The sequence below is a fragment of the Gopherus evgoodei genome, chromosome 3 (assembly GCF_007399415.2).
Source record: "Gopherus evgoodei ecotype Sinaloan lineage chromosome 3, rGopEvg1_v1.p, whole genome shotgun sequence".
Lineage (NCBI taxonomy): Eukaryota > Metazoa > Chordata > Testudines > Testudinidae > Gopherus > Gopherus evgoodei.
In genome coordinates, this window is record NC_044324.1 from 161,345,338 (window position 1) to 161,367,538 (window position 22,201).

At 48.1% G+C, this 22,201-nt stretch overlaps 1 protein-coding gene across 1 annotated transcript in view; it reads right to left on the reverse strand.

Moving 5' to 3' along the window:
• MDGA1 (MAM domain containing glycosylphosphatidylinositol anchor 1) overlaps positions 1 to 22,201 on the reverse strand; it is a 197,477-nt gene that overhangs the window by 30,497 nt on the left and 144,779 nt on the right. Inside the window, exons 11-12 of the mRNA XM_030554282.1 lie at positions 8,684 to 8,861; positions 7,507 to 7,530 (exon numbers count right to left, since the gene is read on the reverse strand). Of these exons, the coding sequence (XP_030410142.1) occupies positions 7,507 to 7,530; positions 8,684 to 8,861 (202 nt within the window). The remainder of the gene's footprint in view (positions 1 to 7,506; positions 7,531 to 8,683; positions 8,862 to 22,201) is intronic.

Genomic DNA, 22,201 nt, shown 5'->3' on the forward strand with positions numbered 1-22,201 from the left:
AGGCCTAACCACTGACCTTGGATGCCTGCACTAGGATTCTGTGGAGCTGAAATAGAGAAGAAATAGAACAAGGTCCAGTGATGGCAAGTGAAAATGCTTGGAGGCTGGAGAGCGCGCGCCATAGGTCAGGAACCTGGATAAGACTGGAACTGCTCAGTTTAGAGAGGAAGCAAATTGGAGGGAACACAAGTGAGGTATAAAAACTCACACATCAGTGGATGTTGCAGCAAAGGTAAATCAGGATTGTGACCCTGACAGACCAGGTGCCAGCTCATTCCAAGATCCCCATGTTTCCACTGAACACTGACAAGTACATTGCTAGAATCAGCCTGGCTCACCTGTGTCTTAGCATTGTTAAAATAGGTATTAGAAGAAGAAGAGTGTGTTTAGGATTTAAACATTATCTCACTTATAACATTAGTATCCCATATTGCAAGGTGATATTTGAGCATTTGCACTGTAAGCTTCTAACTGTGTAAATACCAGACAGAAGAGAGACATACAATGTGAAACACAAGCATCCAACAGAGGTTGTTATGTCCTGCCCAACAAGGAAGGCCCATCAGCACCAGAAGGACTAGAGTGGAACTTTAAAGAAGACAAAAGACTTTGCTGTTGACTCTCCCCCGCCCACCCCACAAAGATGAGTCATGCAAGTGAATTCCTCCCATGAGCTGAGTTTGCAGCTCAAAGCAGATTGGGGGAAGGCAATAAAACTCCCTAACATGGAGGAACAATGTCTCATTGCTGCTTGGACTCCGGGGGCGGGGGAGGTTTCTAGGCACAAGCAAGGGATCCCCAGCTGCTTAGCTTCGGTTAGACCTAAAGGACATATAGAACTTGCTTATTATAGAAACTTCTGTTACCTTTTGAATTTTAAGATTGTGACTCATTTGTGTACACGTTCACTGGCTTTAACCTTGTAAATAACTCCCATTTCCTTTCCCTAGTTAATAAATCTTTAGATAGTTTAGTATAGGATTGGCTACAAACATAGACTTCGGTGTGCAAGCCAAAGTGCAACTGACCTGGAGTAAGTGATCGATTCTTTGGGATTGGGAATAACCTGAATATTTGTGTGATTCATGGTGTAAGGGATCATCTATCACAAAGGCAGGCTTACCTGGAGTACCCAAGGGGACTGTCTGGGACTCCACGTTAAGTTGTAGTGCCTGAGGTGTTTACACCTGATAATTTTCTGGTGAAATCTAAGTATAGCTCTTAGGCCTGGTCTACACTGGTGTGGGGTGTCGATGTAAGGTATGCAACTTCAGCTATGGGAATACCGTAGCTGAAGTCGAAGTATCTTATTCCGACTTATCTCTTGTCCTCACAGCATGAGATCGACATCCGCGGCTCCCCCGTCGACTCTGCTACCGCCGCTCGCTCCGGTGGAGTTCCAGAGTCGACGGGGAGCACATTCAGGGATCAATATATCGCATCTAGATGAGGTGCAATATATCGAGCCCCGATAAATCGATCGCTACCTGCCGATATGGCGGGTAGTCTGGACATACCCCTACAGCCAATTAGGGGTTTGTGCCCTGGTTCTTAACAGTCTGCCCTGAGCCCCTGCAGGACAGCTCAACCAGGAGCTCCTCTCTACAAGGGGCACCCAATGAAATTGGAAAGCCACACGTTTAAAAGGAGAAACTGACAGGGGCTAGCAATCCCCCTGCTTTGGGACACAAGCTGAGCACTAAGCACCAGCAACACATTTTCCCTAGGGGCATGTGAAAGCACAACTCTCATTTACATCAGTTCCTATGTTTCCAAATTCCTGTATCCCCAATAAGTTTGATTCCAGATTTGGCTTGCTTCAGAAACTGGCTGGGAGAGAGCCCGGAGTCACGTGGATTTCAGTGGCTCAGTCAGTGTCTCTGGAGACCTTATCTGGAGCATAGAATTTGGGGCTTTAAACTGTTGTCCCCTCTTTCTACTGCATGCCTGTCTCTCCTTGATGGCACATTGCTATGGGGACTGGATAGCACCCACCATGTTAGACTTGGGAGGGTGAAAAGGAAGAGAAATTGACTCTTCTGAGATCCATTGGTATCCACACACGGCCCTCACTACCACCTGTGCCTTATGCTCTGTCCATGAGGGACTCAACCACAATGGTTCACTGACCAAGGCAGCTGGGTTTTGCTGCTGAATACAGGCCCCTGGAGCTCGGCAGGAAACTGCCGAATGCAGTCACAGGGAGCTCGGCTGCCCATTTAACTTCTGATTAACCCTGGCTAAGTGCTCTCCGTTCAGTCCATTCATTTCTAATTAGCATCCTAATCCAAATTAGCTATCGCTTTGTAGCGCTGAGTACAGGGGCTGCTCTGCAGCTGAAGCTGGAAGAGGAGGAGGGAGAAGTGGGGACTGGCCCTGGCAAGAGCCTGGGAGATTGGAGGCATGGGGATCATGGTCATATGTTCTCCATGGCTGGTTTGTCTCCAGCTCTGAAAGGCAGGGGAAGAAGTGAGGCAGCAGCTGCTACGTGTCCTTTCCAGCGGGTTATGTGAATAAGGTGGCTGAGATCCAGGCCTGTTGTGCTGCTGGATGTGCTCAGACCTTCAGATCACAACAAGGGAGGCTGGTATTCACCAGCCTCCAATCTGTTTAGGTTGTACCAACAAGCCTGGCTTCACCTCCACCAGGCCCAGCTCCTGTACCAGCACAATCAGCCCTGCCAGAGTGAAATACTCGCCATGGTTTAGCCCCTGGATAATCCTAACTACAGTTCACGGGCTGCTGGTTGTGGTTCGCTGAATGCATGGTGTGCTCATTTGCGTGTCATTACCCAAAACGGTCTTCCCACTCAGAGTGACTGAGCAGGCAGGCTGGTGTGTGACACACTAAAAACATGGAAAGGAACAGCATTTGAATTGTGGGGACACCCTGAGGGACTTGGGGGTGCTGGTGAGGACACAACTATTCCACCGTAAGCGGAGAGGTTAAAAAGACTGGGACTGTTCAACTTAGAAAACAGACAACTAAGGGGGGAGGGAATCAAAGTCTATAAAATGGTGTGGAGAAAGTGAATAAGGAAGTGTTATTTACTCCTTCGCATAACACAAAAACTAGGGCTCACTCAATGAAATGAATAGACAGCAGGTTTAAAACAAATATAAGAAAGTACTTCTTCACGCAATGCACAGTCAACCTGTGGAACTCATTGCTAGGGGATGTTGTGAAGGCCAACACTATAACGTGGTTCAAAAAAGAATGAGATAAGTTCATGGAGGACAGGTGCCTCGATGGCTATTAGCCAAGATGGTCAAGGATAAAAATCCCATGATCTGGGTGTCCCTAAGCCTCTGACGCCAGAAGCTGGGAGTGAAAAACAGAGGGATCATTCAAAACTGTCTTGTTCTGTTCATTCCCTCTGAAGCATCTGGCACTGGCCACTATCAAAAGAGAGGATACTGGGCTAGATGGACCATTGGTCTGACATAGTAAGGCCGTTTTTATGTTCTTATGCAATAATACTTGTAATGATCCCCTGCATCACTGAGAATACAGCAGTAACCTGACGGCTGCCCTGGCGGTGTGATGCAAACCCTGCCTCAAATTCCATCCTCCTGGCTGAGATCCTGGTTCAGCAACAAGAAGAGCAAAGGAACCTCCCTGTTTAATATTAAACAGTTGGGTTAAATATTGAACACAGAAGCTTTTCTCTGGGTTGTCAGAGCCAAGGTGGAGCAGGATTCCCAAAGGCTTCTTTCACCTGGCAGAGTCCCTCAATGTGCTTTGCAGTAGTTGCAGCTGAAAGTGCCCTGGTATTTATCCCTGGTCACAGCCACCTCCCTGCACTCACTCAGGAGTGATCCTCTGCCATGGCTCTTAGCATTTCTAGGCTTTTCCCCTTTTAGAAAAATGGAACAGAGGTTTTCACATCAGGCATGGGGGAGCCAGTCCCAGCCCGGATAGTCAGGCTGCTGTGGTGCATGTAAAGAAGGAAGCTATTCCCATTTACAGATTGTGGGAACCAGATAGTGATTGTTACATATAACACACTTAGGGGTACCTGCACTTGTTATTATTGTGGTTTGATGGCTAAGACATGGAACTGGGCTATAAGAGTATTGGGTTTTATCCCCACTCTACCACTGACTTCCTGTTTGACTATAGGCAAGTCACTTCCCCTTGGTGTGTCAGTTTCCCCAGCTGGACAGTGAGGACAGTGATGCTTAATCACCTTTTGTAAAGTGCTTTGGAATGCAGGGATGAAGAGCGCTATATAAGAGTGTTCAGTATTATTAGATCCATAATGCATTCCACCTAAGGATCTCAAAGTGCTTTACAAACATTCATTCACTGAGCTTCAGAACATCCTGGGATGATACGCAATCATTATCCCCATAGTACAGGTGGGGAGATTAAGACCGAGCACAACATACAGCCTGATTTGCACTCATTGCACAAACAGCCAATGACAGAGCAGGGAATAGAAACAGGAGTCTCCAACTTCAGTCCAGTGCTCGAGCCAATAGGCACCCATGCTCCTTTCCCAGGGCTGGCATAGAACTCGAGAATCCTGAATCTCAGAGCCATGCTCTAACCACTCAACTCATTTCTCACTCCTGCACATTTACAGTAGGGAAGGAGCTTCAGCTTTCTCTGGAGCAACTTCCATTGACCATTGTCAGAGCCAGGGCTAGAAGCACTAGGCGCAAACAATGGACTGGATGAATCTCCTTAGGTCTATTCAGGCATGGTAAATCCCATGGGCTGATCACCCTCTATCGCATGCAACAGATGACCGATCACATTAGCATGACGTGCCGTGAGACGGGAACACTGCTCCTGCTCAGAAAGGGAATGGCCTGTGGCAGAGAAAACAATAATCTCTTATATTTCACTACACTTCATTTCCAAGGATGTCAGAATGCTAGACTGGACATACGGGGAAATCATTTCACCCACCACTTCTGGAGTGGAACAAGGCAGCTGTTTGACTGCACACACAAGTTCTGCACAAGATTTTAGTATAGGAAGTGAAGATTGTAAGCAACTGAACCAGCAGGGGGAGTTCTGGGAGAAAGAACAGACTCACCCGAGCTGGAATTTGGCCCTGGGTTAACACTTTTACTCTTGCAGTAAGTGCCAGGAGATCTTTACTGACCACAAGGAGTCAGGGATCCCTTAAAACAACAGAAGGTATCACTTAACTTCTTAGAGTTAGATATATTTTTATTGGTTATTGTCACTCCTGTCTTTAACCTCAAAGTGCATGAAAGTTAAGCACCCCGTCCCCTCCCTTTTGATTGCTGCTGCACTTGCATCTGTAACCATGCCACAAGCATGCATGGCCCAACATCATTAACACCTTATTAGATCAGAAGAGAATATGCATGAAGAAATAATTATATTAAGCAACACTCCGAGCCTGTAAATTAATCACCATTATGTGTGCCCTGGATCAGGCTGCCATGGGCATTAATCATCTCATCTTTGCCTTTTGCTCCACAGAGCTGGGCATTCAGGAGGGAATTCAAAGTGGAAGAAAGGAGAGTTAAGGGGAGAGAGAGACATTCTGATGACCTGTGGAGCCAGCAGCTCCAAAGGGGGAGGGTGCAATTCTGGGTTATTAACTTTGCAGCATGGACACAAAGCCAGCAGCCTTCGTGACCATATCTCACTGGCCAGCAGGTCTGAAGGGAAGGCACGTTGCTATAAAGCGGGGATGGCCAAAGCAACGACAAAGCAGTTGTTCTCACACATTTCATGCGGTGGGTAGGACCCACAAGGAGCAGCACATAGCTCCCAGCATTCAGTGCAGTTGCCTCAAGATGGAGCACAGCATGTGGGACCTGTGACTGTTCCCCTGTATCGAAATATAAGGGGGGCTGCAACCATACCCATTTGCATCAGTGTTGTTTCAGTCTTGTGGCTCTTGTCAAACAGCTGAGGCCCCACTTCTCAAGTGCCCAAGGACATGATCACTCTTGGGATAGGGGTCCCCACAGGATTTCTTGAGAGTTATTTGGAAATGAAAAGAAGTGGCAAAAGGAAGAATTTCTCCTATTCACTGAGATGGGATCTCTCACCAGGCCAGGTGCAGAAGGGAACGTGTTCTGGACGCAGAGAATACAGGACCCTGGCAATTTGTTTAATGTTTCCCAGTGAGTCTTCACGAGAGAAGACATGGAGCTGGGAGAAGGGGCCAAGGTGCAGCTCTCACTCAAGAGATGTGGGAATTGGAGGCACATGGGACACTTGAGGTGCCATGCTACAGCGTGGGGGGAGGGACATGCTAGTAGGAGGGAAGTCCCAGAATCATACAAATTACAGACAGAAAAGCCTCATGACTAGATAGGAAGCTATTGCCCCTAGCTAGAGCAGAACCTTTTCCTACAGCAAACTCCCTAGCGCAGGGGTTCAAATACCTCTTCAGAGTGTGGACCACACCTTGTTTGAAAGAATGTCTCCTGTCTGCCTCCCGTCCCAGCTGCCATTGCCTAGACCCTTCCCTCTCCTCCCAGTCACCATCACAGCATCCCTGTAGCAGCAACAGTACTTGCTTACATGGAAAAGGAACATTAGGAAAATACTGAATATATGTTTTCAAATTTGTTTCATTCAATTTGGCAGCTGGAAACAAGGAGGAGGAGCCAGCACTATGGGACCAGCCTGCTCTCTGTGGATCACCAGTCAGCGCTCTGTCAACATGGGAACCTCTGCCCTATTTACCTGGCCAAGTTTCCAGTGTTTCAGCCAGTGGGGCTTCCACCCTCACCCAGAGGAGATGATTCTACCACTAGTTCTAACCCTCTGGGACCACCCTAAACAATCCTCTCTCAAGAACTCTGGGCACCATCCTATTCCTGTTAAACACGCAGGGCCTGATTATTCAGAGATGCTGAGGACTCTCAGCTCAAAGTCAAAGGGAGCTATGGGTGCTCAGTACCCTAAGAAAAATCAGGCCCCACAGCCAGCTCCTAAAGCTTTGGGCTGGAAGTGCATCCCTCAGAGGGAATAACTGGAAGAGCAATGACTGGGAGAAAGAACAATGCTGGGAAAGAAGATTAAGGAATGGGAGTGTGGGCGTTTGCAGGGGAAGAAGAGCCATGCTGGAAAACATTCTCCAACATCCCGCAGGGTATCAGGCAACTCCCTTCCCAATTCAGACCAGATGGGTTATTTTGAAAAAGCCAGACATTGCTGGGACAATGCTGAGTTGCTGATGCTCCCCTTGATAGGAGCATGTTGCTAAAGTTAGGAGAGCTGTGTTAGAGGTCATATGTACAGCAGGTGTAAGTAGGATGAGTTTCTTTGGTGTTTTTCTCCTGTCGACATGAAGGGTTACAACAAAGAGCACTTGGTGGTGGAGGAAATTTTCAGTGCTTGTAAATTTCATGCTATTTTAGGGGAATGGAACTGGCAAAGCCACCTGTGCCACCCCGCACTCCCCCTCCCCCCATTCTCTCTGGCAAGTTTAGTAGTTGCCTGTGGCTGCCCCGGCAGGTATTGCTCAGTATAGTCAAAAATAAAACCGGAGGCCTCGTTGCTTACCTGCCAGGTTGGGATAGTTAATGGCTGGGAAAGGAAACAGAAAACAAAAGGGTTTAGAACAGCATTGTTTCCAAAGGAAAAAAAATCAAAACCTAAACAAAAAAGAAACACTTTGAGAAATGCCACTAATGCCCAAATCACCCACAGCCCCCTCACATCCCCTGAGTTCCAAATGGGTGAATCCCTGTGTTTGGGACACGCCAAGGTCCTGAGTTTGTGGGTTCACAGTTCTATTTTCAAAATGCAGACAGAACCCCAGATGCAAACCTTTTGTTCAGCACAAGTCCCTGGATCTAGTGGCAATGCAGGGCTACCCAAGCAGATTCTTTTATGGAATCCATTGGGAATGGGAAGGCTGGTATCAAGCAGGGAAATCCAGACAGCTTCATACCTGGTGGACAACTGAGGTAGCCCTTAGAATAGGGTCTGTCACCCTGCAGGAAATCAATAGGGTCTAGGTGCGGGTATGCAACTAAAGGGGACTGGAATCCCTGGGGAAACTGAGGCACAATTGTACCCCATGGGAATGGAGGGTTGTGCAAAATCACATGGAAATGGAATAGGTGGGTCTTACATGCTGAACTGGTGGGGCCCAAACTCCTGAGTGAAACTGAGAGGGCAACTATCTGACAGCATATCAAAGCAGCTCAGTGTCCTGCAGTAATGTGGTGGGGAGCAGGGAGCTGGGTGTATGTCCAGTGATCTGCAGGATCAGGGAGAGGGCCCTGCGCTCCACATGAGTTAGAACACAGCTACAACACATTGGCTTAGCTATGAAAAGAGCTGTGGAATGAACTGCTCCAACGCCCCTCAAATTCGCTCCCTTTTGCGGTCAGTCCGGCTACAACACAATGCCCATGGTTTGTGCCCTAACATGAACGGAGGAGCCTAATATCATCCAGCAGCAAAGGGGCCATGTAGCATGACTGGGAACACTGTCAAGCAAAGAACATAACATTATGTAAAATGAATTTGGCCCCCCCCCACCAAAATCTTTGCATGGGGTCCCATGGTGAGGAAGGCTGCAGAGCCCTGGCCAAAGGGCAGTGATGGCACTGCGTCACCACAACACTGCATCACCCTGAGACTCCCTCCTGTAATCACAACCCAACAACCCAACGCTGAGGGGGACCCTGCCCTTGCTCTCTTGGGTGGGATGTAGGGGGAAGATACCTACGTTCCATGTACCGGATGATGCGGGCAGCCATATCACCAGCCCCAAAGTTGGTGATGGGCGTCAGGCGAACCTCATAGCTCTGAGGAACCTTCAAGTTGCGCAGGATGTGCTCCAGCAGCAGGCCTTTCTCCATCTTCTTCACAGGAATTAACGTTTGGACAGTGTTCCTCTGATTCAGCTGCAAGGAAAAAAAATTAGATCCCATGGAATCAGTATTAGCGGCCCGAAAATGAGAATCTGAAAGGCTCTGTGGGCCATCCAGACCAGGCCTCTATTCCCTCACAGCCAGGCAGGAATGCTCTTTATAGTCAAGGCCTCGTGTAATCTACTGCCATGAAATTGGCTGTAGAAGTCACTCCTTGTCACAGAACTGTGCTCCAGAATCTCAGCTTTCATTTAAAAGAAACAAAACTTCTAGCTCTTACGGATGGGAAGATAACCTTGAAAATGTGACAGAAAACCTGAAACAATGGTTCTGAGGAGAATTGCCCCATTTTTCTCAGTCAGGGCCCATAGACTCCATAACTCCACGCACATAGAATATGGTTTTTCCACAATGTAGCACAGAACTCAGCATTTTTGCTGCTCATTCCAATTAAAGTGCTGCAGCCAGGCTCACTGGGCATCAGTTCACATGAGCATATCTATTGGACAAGCAGTACAGGTCAGCTGTTCAAGCCCCACACCCTATGTTTGAAATAAGAGTTTCCCTTCTTCCTCCATAAAGGAGAAAAAAGTTGTAGAGATGTGTAGGAAAATGAAAAAGGAGAAAGCACCTGGACCAGATGAAGTCTGGATGTGCTGAAGTCACTGGGAAGGGATGGCTTCAAGGATTTTACAAGTCCGTTCCATGATATTGCCCACGTTTAAAAATAAAGGCGATATTACAGTGTGTGTCAATTATCACCCATTTAAGTGGGCATCACCTGCTATGAAGGTGTGGGATAGATGACTGAAAAGCATCCATGAGGAAATGAGTTGAAATTTGGAAGGATCAGCATGGCTTTATGATGGAAATGAACACAGTTGACGCCATATTTGCTCTACAAATCCCAATGGAGAAGGTCAGAGAAAAGAGATGGCAACTGGGCCTGGTTTGCGTGGACTTGGAGAAGGGGTATGATCATATACTAAAAGAATTAGTTTGTGATGGAAAGGTGTACTGGAAGGATATGTCCATCTTATACAGATACGTATGCTGGAGTGAGTACTGTAGTCAAAAACCAAATGGAGCGCAGGGAGAGAATTTCCAGCCTGCACTCAGGGTCTGCGTTGAGTCCTTTTTTGTTTTCAGCTCTCCTGGCTGAGATAAGTGAGAATCCCAGAAGGGAATTGCCTTGGAAAATGCTATTCACTGATAACTTAGTGATATGTGCAGAAGACTGCGAGACTCTGCAAACCAACACTGAACAGTGGCGACACAGTTTTCAGTAGGCCGGTCAAGTAGTTGGATGCTCTGTAATAAGAAATGAAATGAGGTTGGGGGGGGGCGGGGGACGGGACTAATCCAGGCTGGCCCAACTGCAGAGAAGTTGGGTGAGGCTAGACTACATTGGTATGGACATGTCCCCCAGAGACCTGAGAGTCATATTGGTAGGATGGACCCTGCAACGATCATGGACAGGAGACTAAATCAGGCTGTCTAGGCAACATCATGACTGCTGAGGGCGGCTCAGAGTGCTGGGCTCTCTGGAGAAATGAGCAAAAAAGTCCATTGTCAAAAATGCCTGTTGCGGAAAAGGATCACTGGTGAATGATCTATCATTGAGTGTTTGCAATGATGAGTCATAGAGGTGTGTGTTTGGGTGTCAGAGGGGTGGGAATGGAGGGTATGTCATGGAACTACATTACATTGCTCAGCAACGTTAGCGGATTTATGGATTCTTGCTGCAGAATTTAGGGGGGCCCTTGGCCACAATATTTGGTCCCATTGTGCTGCAGAGAACATGGGGCCCTGCTTAGTCTCTTCAACACTGCCTTGCCCAGTCTGGTGTTCAATGTCCCAAGCAATGGAGCTTCCTCCACTTCCTTTGATTGACTATCCTGCAACCTGATATTCAGCCTACCTATTCAGCTTTAATTTTGAATTGATTGGACTGGAATAGCAGAGGGGTGGAGGTGGGTAGGGTAGGCAGGGGCCAAAATACATGGGCAAAGCACCCAGCTTAGAAGGTCAGGGGAGAGAATGGGGACCCATGGGTCAGGATTGAGAGGCAGGACAAGATTAACATGTAGGCAAAAGAGGCACATGCCTAAGGCCCCGATTATCTTTTTTAAAACCAATGTGGGTTTGCCCCGACCTGAAACAACTTCACATACTTAAGTGAATGGTATTGCGAGCTGGAGCACGGGGTCACCCCACCACTCAGATCTGGCCAGGACATTCCTCCACCATGACAAGGGGTTAGCCAGGCCAAAGCTGAGCGGCATTGTGACCTCGTGCTTCAGGCTGCAACACCACTCACTTTAAGTTCTCCAGGGGCTGGGCTGGCAGAGGAAGTCCCAACACCCAGCTGAGCCACACTGTGCCACGCCCAACGGAGCCAAGGACAGAGGAGGGCATTGGGTAAACAAACTGCTGCTTTCTCCAACAAGATAGGGGCCCAGAAGTGAATGTTTGCCTAGGGCCCAGAAATGGGTTAATTTGGTCCTGTTGAGGGGCTGTGGCAGAGCTGTGTGTCTGGGATCCAGCACTGGAACAGCAAAGGGGGCTGCTGGTGAGGATTGCATTAGCAGAGCTGTTGGGAGAGACGGCATACACACTCCCTTCTCTGTCAGGTTCCAGCCCCTCACTGGCAGACTATGAATGCACTCATAGAATGCAAAACAGTGGCTACCACCAGAGTGACCTTATGCCAGAGCCCAGTGCACTCCTAGGGTAGCTAAGACCTAGTTCCTTCACCCCAGGTTGTTTGGCCACAGCTCCCAAATGACCATTTGGAAGACTGGTCATTGCACAATCCTGCTAAGCTGCTGGAATTGTTGCAGGTACAAGCCCCATTTTGATTCCCTCGTGTGTAAGGCTCCTCTTGTGTCAGAGGTAGGACTGGGATAGCCTCTCTTGGAATAGAGCGTGACCTGGATGCTGTTAGGATCCGTTTGCATTAATAGTGGCACATCTGCACACGAGCACACTGGAGGCTGATCCAGCTGGCATCCCTACAGCTCAGCCCACCCGTCTGTCAGCACCTCTCACGTGTGCTCTGCCAGGCTGGAGAGTATCCAGCTCCCGGTGGCAGCGACCCCATGTGCCCTGGTTAATGCCACACCAGCAATTCCATGGAAGCAAGGGCAGCTCATGAGCCAGAGGCAGGGGGAAGGATGATGCCAAAATGGAAAGATAATTACAGTCCTGAGCTGGGGCTCTTTGATAGGGGGAGCCTGATCCAAAGCCTAGGGCCAGCCCCTCCTTTAAGGCTGATGTATTCACCTGCCTCAGTCCCTGGGCACAGGGCAGACACAGCCAGCCAGGAGATGGTGGTCAGGAGCCAGGGATCATTTCCCTGTTCTAGCCATTCTCCTTGGTAGAGAAACAAATAGACAGGCAGGTCTGTAGAGAAGCCTAAAGCCAAAGCCATGAAAACACCAGGGCACTTTGGCTGGTCAGTGATTGGGGATGGGGATGGGGTCCGAACTGCATGGTTCTCCACTGGGCTGGGCATTGACTTGAAGTGGAGCCCCCCCCTACTAAATCACCAGCACAACTTCCTGCAGCACCCAGGCTGTCCTTGAGGGGTTCATATCCAAGGGCAGAACCAGTCCGGCCTTGCTCAGCTTGTGAGGCCTGTTGCAATCAAAGCACAGTGGATGTCAGCTGGTGACATCTAGGGTGTTTGGAGATCTTCACTTTTCCCTAGACATGAGAGGGAAGGGAGGCAAACAGGGGCACAGGGGCCTGTCTGCTTTACTCAGTTGTTTGAAATGCACTTAAAAATACTCTCTCTTTCCCCACACTGCCCCACCAACATATCCCGGCCCTGGAGGGGCCCTCACCAGGGGGTGCTGAGAGCCACTGAATCAAAGTGTAAACCCTGTATAGGATGGAAACCGCTTCAAGCCAGGGGTTGCAGCAGCCCCTCCAGCACCCCTAGTTCCAGCACCTATGGCCCTCGCTAGGCATCAGAGGGGAACTCACTCTCCATGGCCCATTCAGATTTTGGTTCCTTTGTTGAGACTGTCCACACTAGTGCCAAAATGTGGTGGAAGTTTTTGGAAATACGGGTGTCTATGTGTCAGCAGCAGCACAAACCCAAATTTGCTACAAAGGAGGGGAGGGGCCAAGGCCACTGGTAAAGGCACAATTTAGAGTGTGAAATAGCAGCGTGAGCGAGATCAAGGGCTGGTTCCAGGCAGCCTCAGCCACCCATTTGCTCTGTAAGCCAGGAGCAGGTGCTTGGTAGCAATGACCAGCTCAGGCCCAGCAGACAATAGTAGGGCTGAGGCCAGATCCAGCTCTCAGTAGTGCTTCCACCCGGGACTGACAGCAGCAGTTCTCTGCAGAGCAGGTTACAGCTGCACACAGCAATCTGGGAGTAGTGTCTGTTATTCTTGCATTGCAATGCCATGCTGCCAGCTCCATTCTCCCCTAAATCTGTGCTCCACTCTGTGCTGCTCTGGCTCTCTCTCTCCCTTCCACTCTCTTTTCTCCTCCTGCTTATGCTGCCCAGCGCTGTAGCCTAATATCACTCTGTGCCGTTAACAACACACACACACAGTGGCATCACGGCTGGCCCCTTCATTAGAAATTCCCAAGCCTCAGTGAAGGGGCGCACGCAAGACTCAGCAATGAGCTCATTCATCACCGGGAGCAGGAAGCTGCCAGTGGAGCCAGAGCAACGCACAGTCTCATCTCTGCCTTCACCTCCTTCCATTTACAATAAGGACAGGGAGGAAAAAACATACCATTCCCATCAGCCTCCAAGTGCCTGCTGCAGACATTATGCAGGCTGATGTGGGAGGCGGGGAGAGCAGATGTGGAAAATGGTGCACCGAAGTGCTAGGGAAGGGAGATGTCACCCCCACAATCAACATGTGTGTACTCACAAACAAGTGCACACAGTTTTCACACATTCCTGCATTCATATACACATGGACACATACACAGCCATGAATACCCCGCAAGCATATGAAAGCCTGGTGATGCTGGCAAAGCAGATGCCAGCTCATGCCAAGGTCCCCCTGTCTCCACTGAACACTGACAAATAAGTCTGACTCACTCATCTGTGACTGGCTCACCTGTGTCTCAGTATTGTTGAAAGAGATATGAGAAGTAGAAGAATGTGTTTAGACTTTATTGAATGCTTGTGAGTTGCTGGATGAATTAATCTCACTTCTAACATCTGCGTTCCATACTGTAAGGTAATATTTGAGCAGCTGTGTTGTGAGGCGCTGTGACCATGTAAATCACCAGACAAGAGAGTGACACTAACTAGCAGGAAGTGCTGGTCTGCAACAGGAAGTGCTATATCCTGCCCAACACGAAAAGTCTATCAACACCAGACAGATGATTGTGGGATGTGAAAGAGGACAAAATACATTGGTTGTTCGGCCCTCCCTGCTTTAAAGACAAATCATGCAAGAGGATTCCTCCCATCAGCTGAATTCACAGCTCAGAGCACAAGGGAGGAGGGAATAAAAACCCTTAACAAGAAGGAATTGCATCTCTGTGCTGCTTGAACTTGGGGGGTGGCAGGGGAGCGCAAGGTTTACTATGCATAAACAAGAGATCCTCCATGCTTAGCCTGGGTTAGCACAAAGGGACATATAGAGCTGGCTTATTATAGAAGCATCTATTACTTTTTGAAACATAAAACTGGAACACATTTGTGTGTGTATGTTTGTCTGCTTTCACCTTATAAATAATTCTCTGGTTTCTTTTCCTACTTGGTACTTATGCTCTTGAGCCATTGCAGGCAGCTTTACATACCCAAACCTCACCCCTCCACACAGACACACAATCTGACAGCTGCCTGCATAAGAGCATCCAGGACTGTGTCTCCTAGTTCTAATCTTTCACCAGCACACACTGCCAGCAGGTCCCTCAGGCTTGGCCTCTGCTAAAGAACCAGTCCTGTCCCTTGACCTTTGGCATTTACAGGGTGCTGCTTCCAGCATGGCCATTGGGCAGGCTGACTGAGAGGACAGACTCCATGTTCAAGTGTCTCAAATTGAGACGCATGGAGTTGGGCTGGTTTAGCTTACCCTTCCCAGCTGCTTTAACAAACAAACAAAACAAAAATCACACAGACATGTGGAGTGCAAGAGGCTCATACCTTGCTATTTCTTCTGCTTGCAAAGCCCATGGCATTGTGGAATAGGGGCTTTTTTTTTTCAAATCAAGTTATGTTTTAATCATCATAAATAAATAAAATGCCTGGCAATAACTAAGTGCTACAAATGATCCTACAACAAGAAAATGGCGTTCCTCCCAACACCAGCAGCCCTACAGTAATACACCTGTTTCTGTGCAGCACGGCACTTCTGAAGAACCTGGCCACAACACACGAGTGCACTCAGCCTAGCAGTCACAAGCAATCCTATCACAAGTCAGTGAGTCATCCCTATATTCTTGCATGGCTCTGTAACAACCAACACCAGAGCACACTGGACAGCCATCACGAGCAACCCTACAATAACAAATCAGCATTTGCATGGGTTCAGGATTCACGAGCAACCCTACACAGACAAAGCAAGGTGCACACCAATACAGTAAGCCATACAACACGCAGTGTTTGCATGCAATCCTACAATAACATAGCCGTCCTAGTGCTGGTATATGCAGCCTCACAAGCAACCTTCTCTTAAGAAACCAGCAGTGTGCGTGTGATGGAGAAGCAACCAAGCAGTAAGGAAACCAGTTTCAGTCCTAAGCCTCAGAGGGATTATCACAACCGACGAGAAAAAAAAAAGTATATTAAAATTTTGCAGAATACACGACAAGCAGATTAGAGCAAAGGGACACAAACAACCACGAGCATCATGATTCCCAGAGTCATTACTCATTCCTACCACTCTCTGTCCTTATTTGTCCCAGCTCCCTGCTACGTCTCAGCTTGGAGCGTGAGCACTAGCCCTGCTCTCCTATATCTCCTCTCGCAACTCTTTATCTCTTGCCTCTGTTCTTTAAATCATTCTAATTCTCCTGGATGTTCCTTCCTAGACAGCAAATGAGGAGAGGGTGGCTGTGTGCACACGATCATCAGCTGAGCACTTAGCCAGGGTATTGGGAAAAGATCTCCCAACTCCCATCTCCAATCACATGGGCCCCTGTGCAGGGAACGAAGGGAGGGAAGATAGATGTGTAAACACAAGCTGGTGCAAAACCACCAGCATACAGACACCATTCAGTCTTGTTCCCTCCCCAGCCCTGTCTCTCTCTCTCTCTCTCTCTCTCTCACACACACACACACACACAAACACACAGCCATGTATACAAACTGTCTCTCTCAGGCATACACACACGTGTGTGACGTGGTATGCTGCCCACCTCTCCCCACTGGATTGTCAGGAGCCAGCAGCCTTTGGAGCCTGCTAACGACCCTGTTAGGAGTAGGCAGTTGGGCTCTCCTGAGCTGATCTCTATAGAGCACAGACAGGAATGATAACAGAGCTGGGGCCAGGAGAGTGTGAGGCCTGTAATTCCTCCTGCCTGCTGGAGAACAGGCTGCTCAAAGGGGCTTGGAAGAAAAAAAAAAAAGCATCAGCTAGCAGCGCTGAGTAAATAACCCCCAGCAGCCAGCACTGCCTCTGCGACGGCCTCTTTGTAACGGTAGCCAATTTAGAACTGTTTCAAATGCAACAACGCTGGCAGCGATGGGTCCGGTTTGTCTCTCCCGCATACCCACTAGTGCTCCACGGCCTCAGCCAAGCAGCCTATTTCTGTCCAGTCCAGGAGTCGCCATGCTGGTGCTTGGGCTGTGATTGAGAGCAAGGTGATGGCAGCCAAGAGAGACTGTTACTCTGAAAGGCTGCACAAATCCAGTTCAGCATCCAGTGTGTCTGAGAGGAGCAGGAGAAGGACCCATATCATGTGAGCTCCTTCCCCTAGGGCTGTGATCTCACAGACATTCCCGCAAACCTTGCCTTTGGCTGGGAGTTTAAACAGAACAAGCCCAGTGAGTACCAAGTGGTTCCCCATACATAAAACCAAAAATGCTGTATTGAACTGCATCATGGCCTTCTACAGGAGGGAATTAGATCCACCCAGCCATGTGTCATCAGCCCTCTGCTGCTAACAGTTGACGGAGAGTCTCTTTTGGCTTGTTGTAGAAGCCTCTGTCATAAACAGATAGTTAAGGGTTAATGTCTCTTTTACCTGTAAAGGGTTAACAAACAGGGACCCAAACACCTGACCAGAGGACCAATCAGGAGAGAAGATACTTTCAAATCTGGGTGGAGGGAAGCCTTTGTTTGTTTTTTGGGGGTTTTGCTTTGTTCTCTCTGGGCTCTGAGAGTGACCACTCATACCTACAGGCTTTCTAATCTTCTATTCCAATTTTGTAAGTATAAAGGTAGAAAGGCGGTATAGTCTTTTTATTTGTTTTCCTTTATTTGCAAATGTGTAGTTTGCTGGAAGTATTTTAAATTGTATTTTGCTGGGGTGGGGAGGCTTCTTTCTAGTTTCTATAAGCTGACAGACCCTGTAACTTTTTACCATCTAAATTGCAGAGATAAACTTTTACTTTTTTTTCTTTCTTTTTATTAAAAGCTTTGCTTTAAGACCTGTCTGATTTTTTTCTCCTAGTTAAGGCTCAAAGGAACTGAGTCTGTACACACCAGGGAATTGGTGGGGAGAAGGGAAAGAGAGCAGGGTGGAGAAAGGAAAAGTGAATTTCCTCTTTGTTTTAGATTCAGGGAGTTTGAATCTGGATTGCCTCTGGGTGAAGGGAAAAGAGGAGGGGGGAAGGTAACATTCCTCTCTGTGTGGTGATTCAAGGAGTTTGAATCACGGTGATCTCCTAGTGTATCCAGGGTGGGAAAGAGCTGGGAGGAAGAAAGGAGGGGGAAGGGAAATGGTTTACTCCCCTTTGTTGTGAGACTCAAGGAATTTGGGTCTTGGGGTCCCCAGGGAAGGTTTTGGGGGAGACCAGAGTTTATCAGGCACTCTACTCTAAGTCCTGATTGGTGGCAGCACTACAGGATCTAAGCTGGTAATTAAGCTTAGGGGAATTCATGCTAGTACCCATATTTTGGACGCTAAGGTTCAGAATTGGGAATTATACTATGACAGCCTCTGTTTTGGGATGGGGAGGATGTGAGTTCCGTTATTAATCATGTTTATTACAGTAGTGCCTAGGAACCAGCGAAGGACAGGGCTCCATTGTGCAAGGCACTGAACACACAGAGTAGACAGTCCCTGGCCTGAAGTTCTTCTATTCCTGCTGCTGCTGTGAAACTGCAAGAAGCCCTGTAGAGGCAACTGTGAAGCTCCCAGGTGTTCATGGCCTTGCTAAAATAAAAGTAAGGAATTTGTACAACTTTACATCTTCTAGGAGGTGTTCATACTAAGCAAGCTCAGCATTCTTTATGACAAGGGCCCGCATCCACATTTCCTAGATGGGGAAACTGAGGCCCTGAGCGGGTAAGCAACTCGCTTACAACCACATACAAGGTTTAAGTGATTATTGCTACTTATTAGTGGTAGGGCCCATAATGTGCTGGCCACTCTCCAGATATTTCTATATAAATCAACTAGATTCATTGTAGGCAGCATGGCAGAAGTGGAATTTTAAGGGACTTAAGCATGGATAGGTTAGGGGCTTTGCTGAGGAGCTTGGAGAAGTTGTACCAGGCATAAGGGATCACCTGGAAAAAGGCGCGGAGGCACTGTGCAAGAAGCTGACAAGCAGAGGACGCTGGTGGAGCATAGGGTGACCAGCTCTGCAAGAGAAGATATGTATTTGGGGCAGAGCGCTAAAGAGCTTTGAAAGTGACAGGAAGCAGCATAAATATGTCCTGATGGTGGATGGGGAGCCAGTGTAGGGATTCAAAGAGTGGAGAGACATGATCACATTGATGGGCAAAGAGGAGGAGTTTGGGCAGCTGCATTCTGTATGGACTGACTTGTTAAAGATTGACACAGTGAATCAATGGCAAAGCTGGGAATAGCACAGTTTTGCTCCAGACTGAGCCTTGATTCACCTGAAAGGTTCACAAATCTGAGAAAACGTTTTGACTGGAGCTGGGAGCAAACCAAAACTCGATTTAAACCCTCCCCCTCACCCCCAAGCCTACTGCACTAGTGGCACTGATGGGCTTATGCTGCAGAGAGATTTGGTGTCCAAAGTCCCATTTATTCCACTCTGAAGAATCTGTGGAGAGTTTTTTAAGCAGTCACACAGGCAGCTCTCTCCTGGCAGGGCATCCTGCCAAGATCCATATACTTCTGCAATTCCCCTCCTCACTATCCAATGCCAAGCCTCCATCTCAGAGCACAGCCAATATCAGATGGAATCTGGACCAGAGAGCATGGTGTTTCACTTGCCCCTGGGCCTGCAGTACAAGGGCTCATTTCTAAGCTGGTAGTACCTTTCGTTTGATTTTGTCAAGATCGCCCCCTTCACCCAGTGAATTTAATCCATTTTCTCTTCTGCTAGAGTTTGGATTCTATAACACTGAACAATAACAAAAACAGGAACATGAGCACAAGGAGTGGAAACAGAATCAGGGGGAAACAGGCTGATGGTGAATTAACAGAAGCTCCGACAAACCAGGTGGCTAAGTTCAGAGAATTTTGGGGACTCCTTCAGAGCATGGCCTTTAATATTTTCCACAGTGCTGCAAAATTTTGCAGCAGCTTCCCTCCCATACATAAAGAAGTGGATGTGCGTGCCTGAGTTTATGCTTCTCTAGGACTCCAGTTATTATGCCATGGGGTGAGGCTTCAGAAGAAAGTTGGTTTGTTGTCTAGAGCTTTGACCCTATTTATTTTTAGGCAGACAAAAAAAAAATCCTCACCCATTCCAGCCCAGTTCCTGTTTCCTGAGCATTCAGAGAAACAAAAAACACAACCACATTCTGAAACAAAGAGCTTCCCTGGGGATTAGGAACAACCGCGATTTCTTTGACTGGTATCTGGCCATGTTGAAGCTCTGAAGATGGGTGCTTGGGTGATTGTGTTTAGATACAAAACCAACAGCTGAGATATTTCTCTGAGCTTTGGTCAAAGCTCCTGTGTCTTGGGTTATTTCCTACTCTCAGTCTGGATGGACATCTGTCAAGAGAAGACATCCCAGGACTGGGGGAAATTTCTCAGCTGGTTTTGTTTCCACTTCCCCCACTGGATTAGCACGATTCAAATTCTAGGCGTCCAGGGGGAAAGAATCATTGCTTACAGATATAAAATCCACTTTGCACAGATGGATGAACTAAAAATTCATGTCTTTCTGTTTTGTGAGCTCCTGATCTAGTCAAATACGATGGTTCGAATGTCGCTGGTTAGCGAGCACCACATCCAAAGCAAATTCATTATTAAAGCCAAATGAATGGTCCCGAAACATATTTCAGCTAGCAGTAAACTGTTATTAGGAGAGTTATTCCCCTACTGGGCTGAGTGGAAAAGAAATTCCAGCTCCAAATGGAAAAGCCATTGCGATCTTCAGCTGGGCTGCAGGGGAGGGCCTGAGCCAGCGAAGGCAGGCGACAGTTTCTCTCCTGCTCTCTCACCCACACGATCAGCTGCCCATCCTCATTAGGTGCCAAGAACAGCAGTTTACAGCTTCCCAGAGAAGCCAAATTGGTGCTGTCATGAATTACTGTAACGGCTTGTTCCACACTCTTCAATGATGTCTTTCATTAGGGGCTGATGAGAAAGCAATATGTATTTTATTAACATATGTCCCCCATGTAAGAAGAACAGATCTAATCTTCACTTCATCAGGAAGAGAATCAAGTGAAATGTTCAGCCAAGCTAAAGGATGCCTGGCAGCTGTCTGAGCCTTGGGCCTTACAGAGGCTGCACCACACCATCGATCCTGAGGTGAGGAGGAGCCTTACGCTGGGATAAAGGTATCTGGCCAGACATTGGGAGGGGAAGCCGTGGGCTCCTGTTCCTTTCCCCCTTGAATTTAAATGGATTTAGTGCTATGGAAAGCCAGGTGTGAACCAAGCCTGAGTGGGACAAAACTCATCCAGAATGTTGGTGCCCCCCAAAATACTCCCCCTCCCCATCACAGAAACACTTCCTTTCAGCTTAATCCTCCTACCCCTGCGCTCCAACAGGCTCTTCCTCCTCATTTCTCCCTACGCTCCATTATCTTTCCCTCTCAGTCCCGCAGGTGCACAGCGCCCTGCGGTTTGGGCTAGGGGTCTCAGACCACAAGGCCGAGATCACAAGATCCTGACTTCATCTGCCCATGCTGGGAAGCACCTGAATTCACAACACACAGCCTGAAGTTCTCGCTTTATCCCCAGCACAGGCAGAGCCTGGGCCAGGAACAATGCTGCACCAACGGATCCCACTCCTGCCAAGGAGACACGACATCTAGGAGTCAGAAGGGAATGCCATCGCCACAGCCTGCCTGCTTGGCCTCCCTGCCGACGACAGAACCCATTGTGGGAGAGTTGGCAAGAAGATATTTATTTTAAAACAAAACAAAGTGCAAAACTGTTTATTATTCGAGCCAAGCGTCCCTTAATGGAACCTACTGGCACCCTTTCTGGCACGCCACCCCAGGCCTAATGAAACCATTTACCCAAGTCAATCCTACAGCAGGGCACCCTGGCAAACAGCTGGGCACCCAAGGGCCATTCCTAATTTCATCGCAATTGCCCTCACCTTTAGTACAAAGGGAGAATACAGAGTCCAGCACAGAATCCTTCTCGAGCCAAGCCACCTGCCCATTTGGCTCAAGATAGAACTTTGCATGCTGGGATTGTTGTCCCCATGGGCCTAACCTGGATATGAAAGATGGCTGGCCTGAGGTTGCATTATTGAGCTCTGTGAGCCGCACTTTGGCAACTCCTGGGCTATAGAAGCTTTTTAGTGTTCTATTTGATGGGAAAAGGTCATTGTACATAATTGCAAACAGTTACAGAAAGCAATTTCTAGCAGTGACTATATCCCTGCTTCTGAGCTGGGGAAATCCAGCTGCCCAGCCTGCAACCATTTCATAGACTAGCTCTAGAGGGGAGGTTTTTTCCCCTCTTTTTGACAAGATAATGTGCTCTTCCAACAAATCACAGCCACAGAATATGGCACTCACCTCTCTCTCTTACAAAGGGAGCCATGACCAAGGGAAACACCTCCATGCACCGAGGGGAGTAAGCACCTGGCTAGTTGATACTTGCTACGGGAGAGATTGCAAACCCCAACATGCACTCCCCCTGCTTTGGCTCCGGCTCCTCTCTCTCCTCCACATCCACACACAGGCAGCTTTCATGAATGAACAGGGGGAGCGAAAGAGAACAAAAAGAAAAGGAAAGAAAGCGAGGGGAGGGAGAGGGCAAATATACATGAAAAGGGCCGAGGAGAGTGAGGGAGCGGTGGAGGTAAGCTATTGAAAATGGTAAATGAAGTAA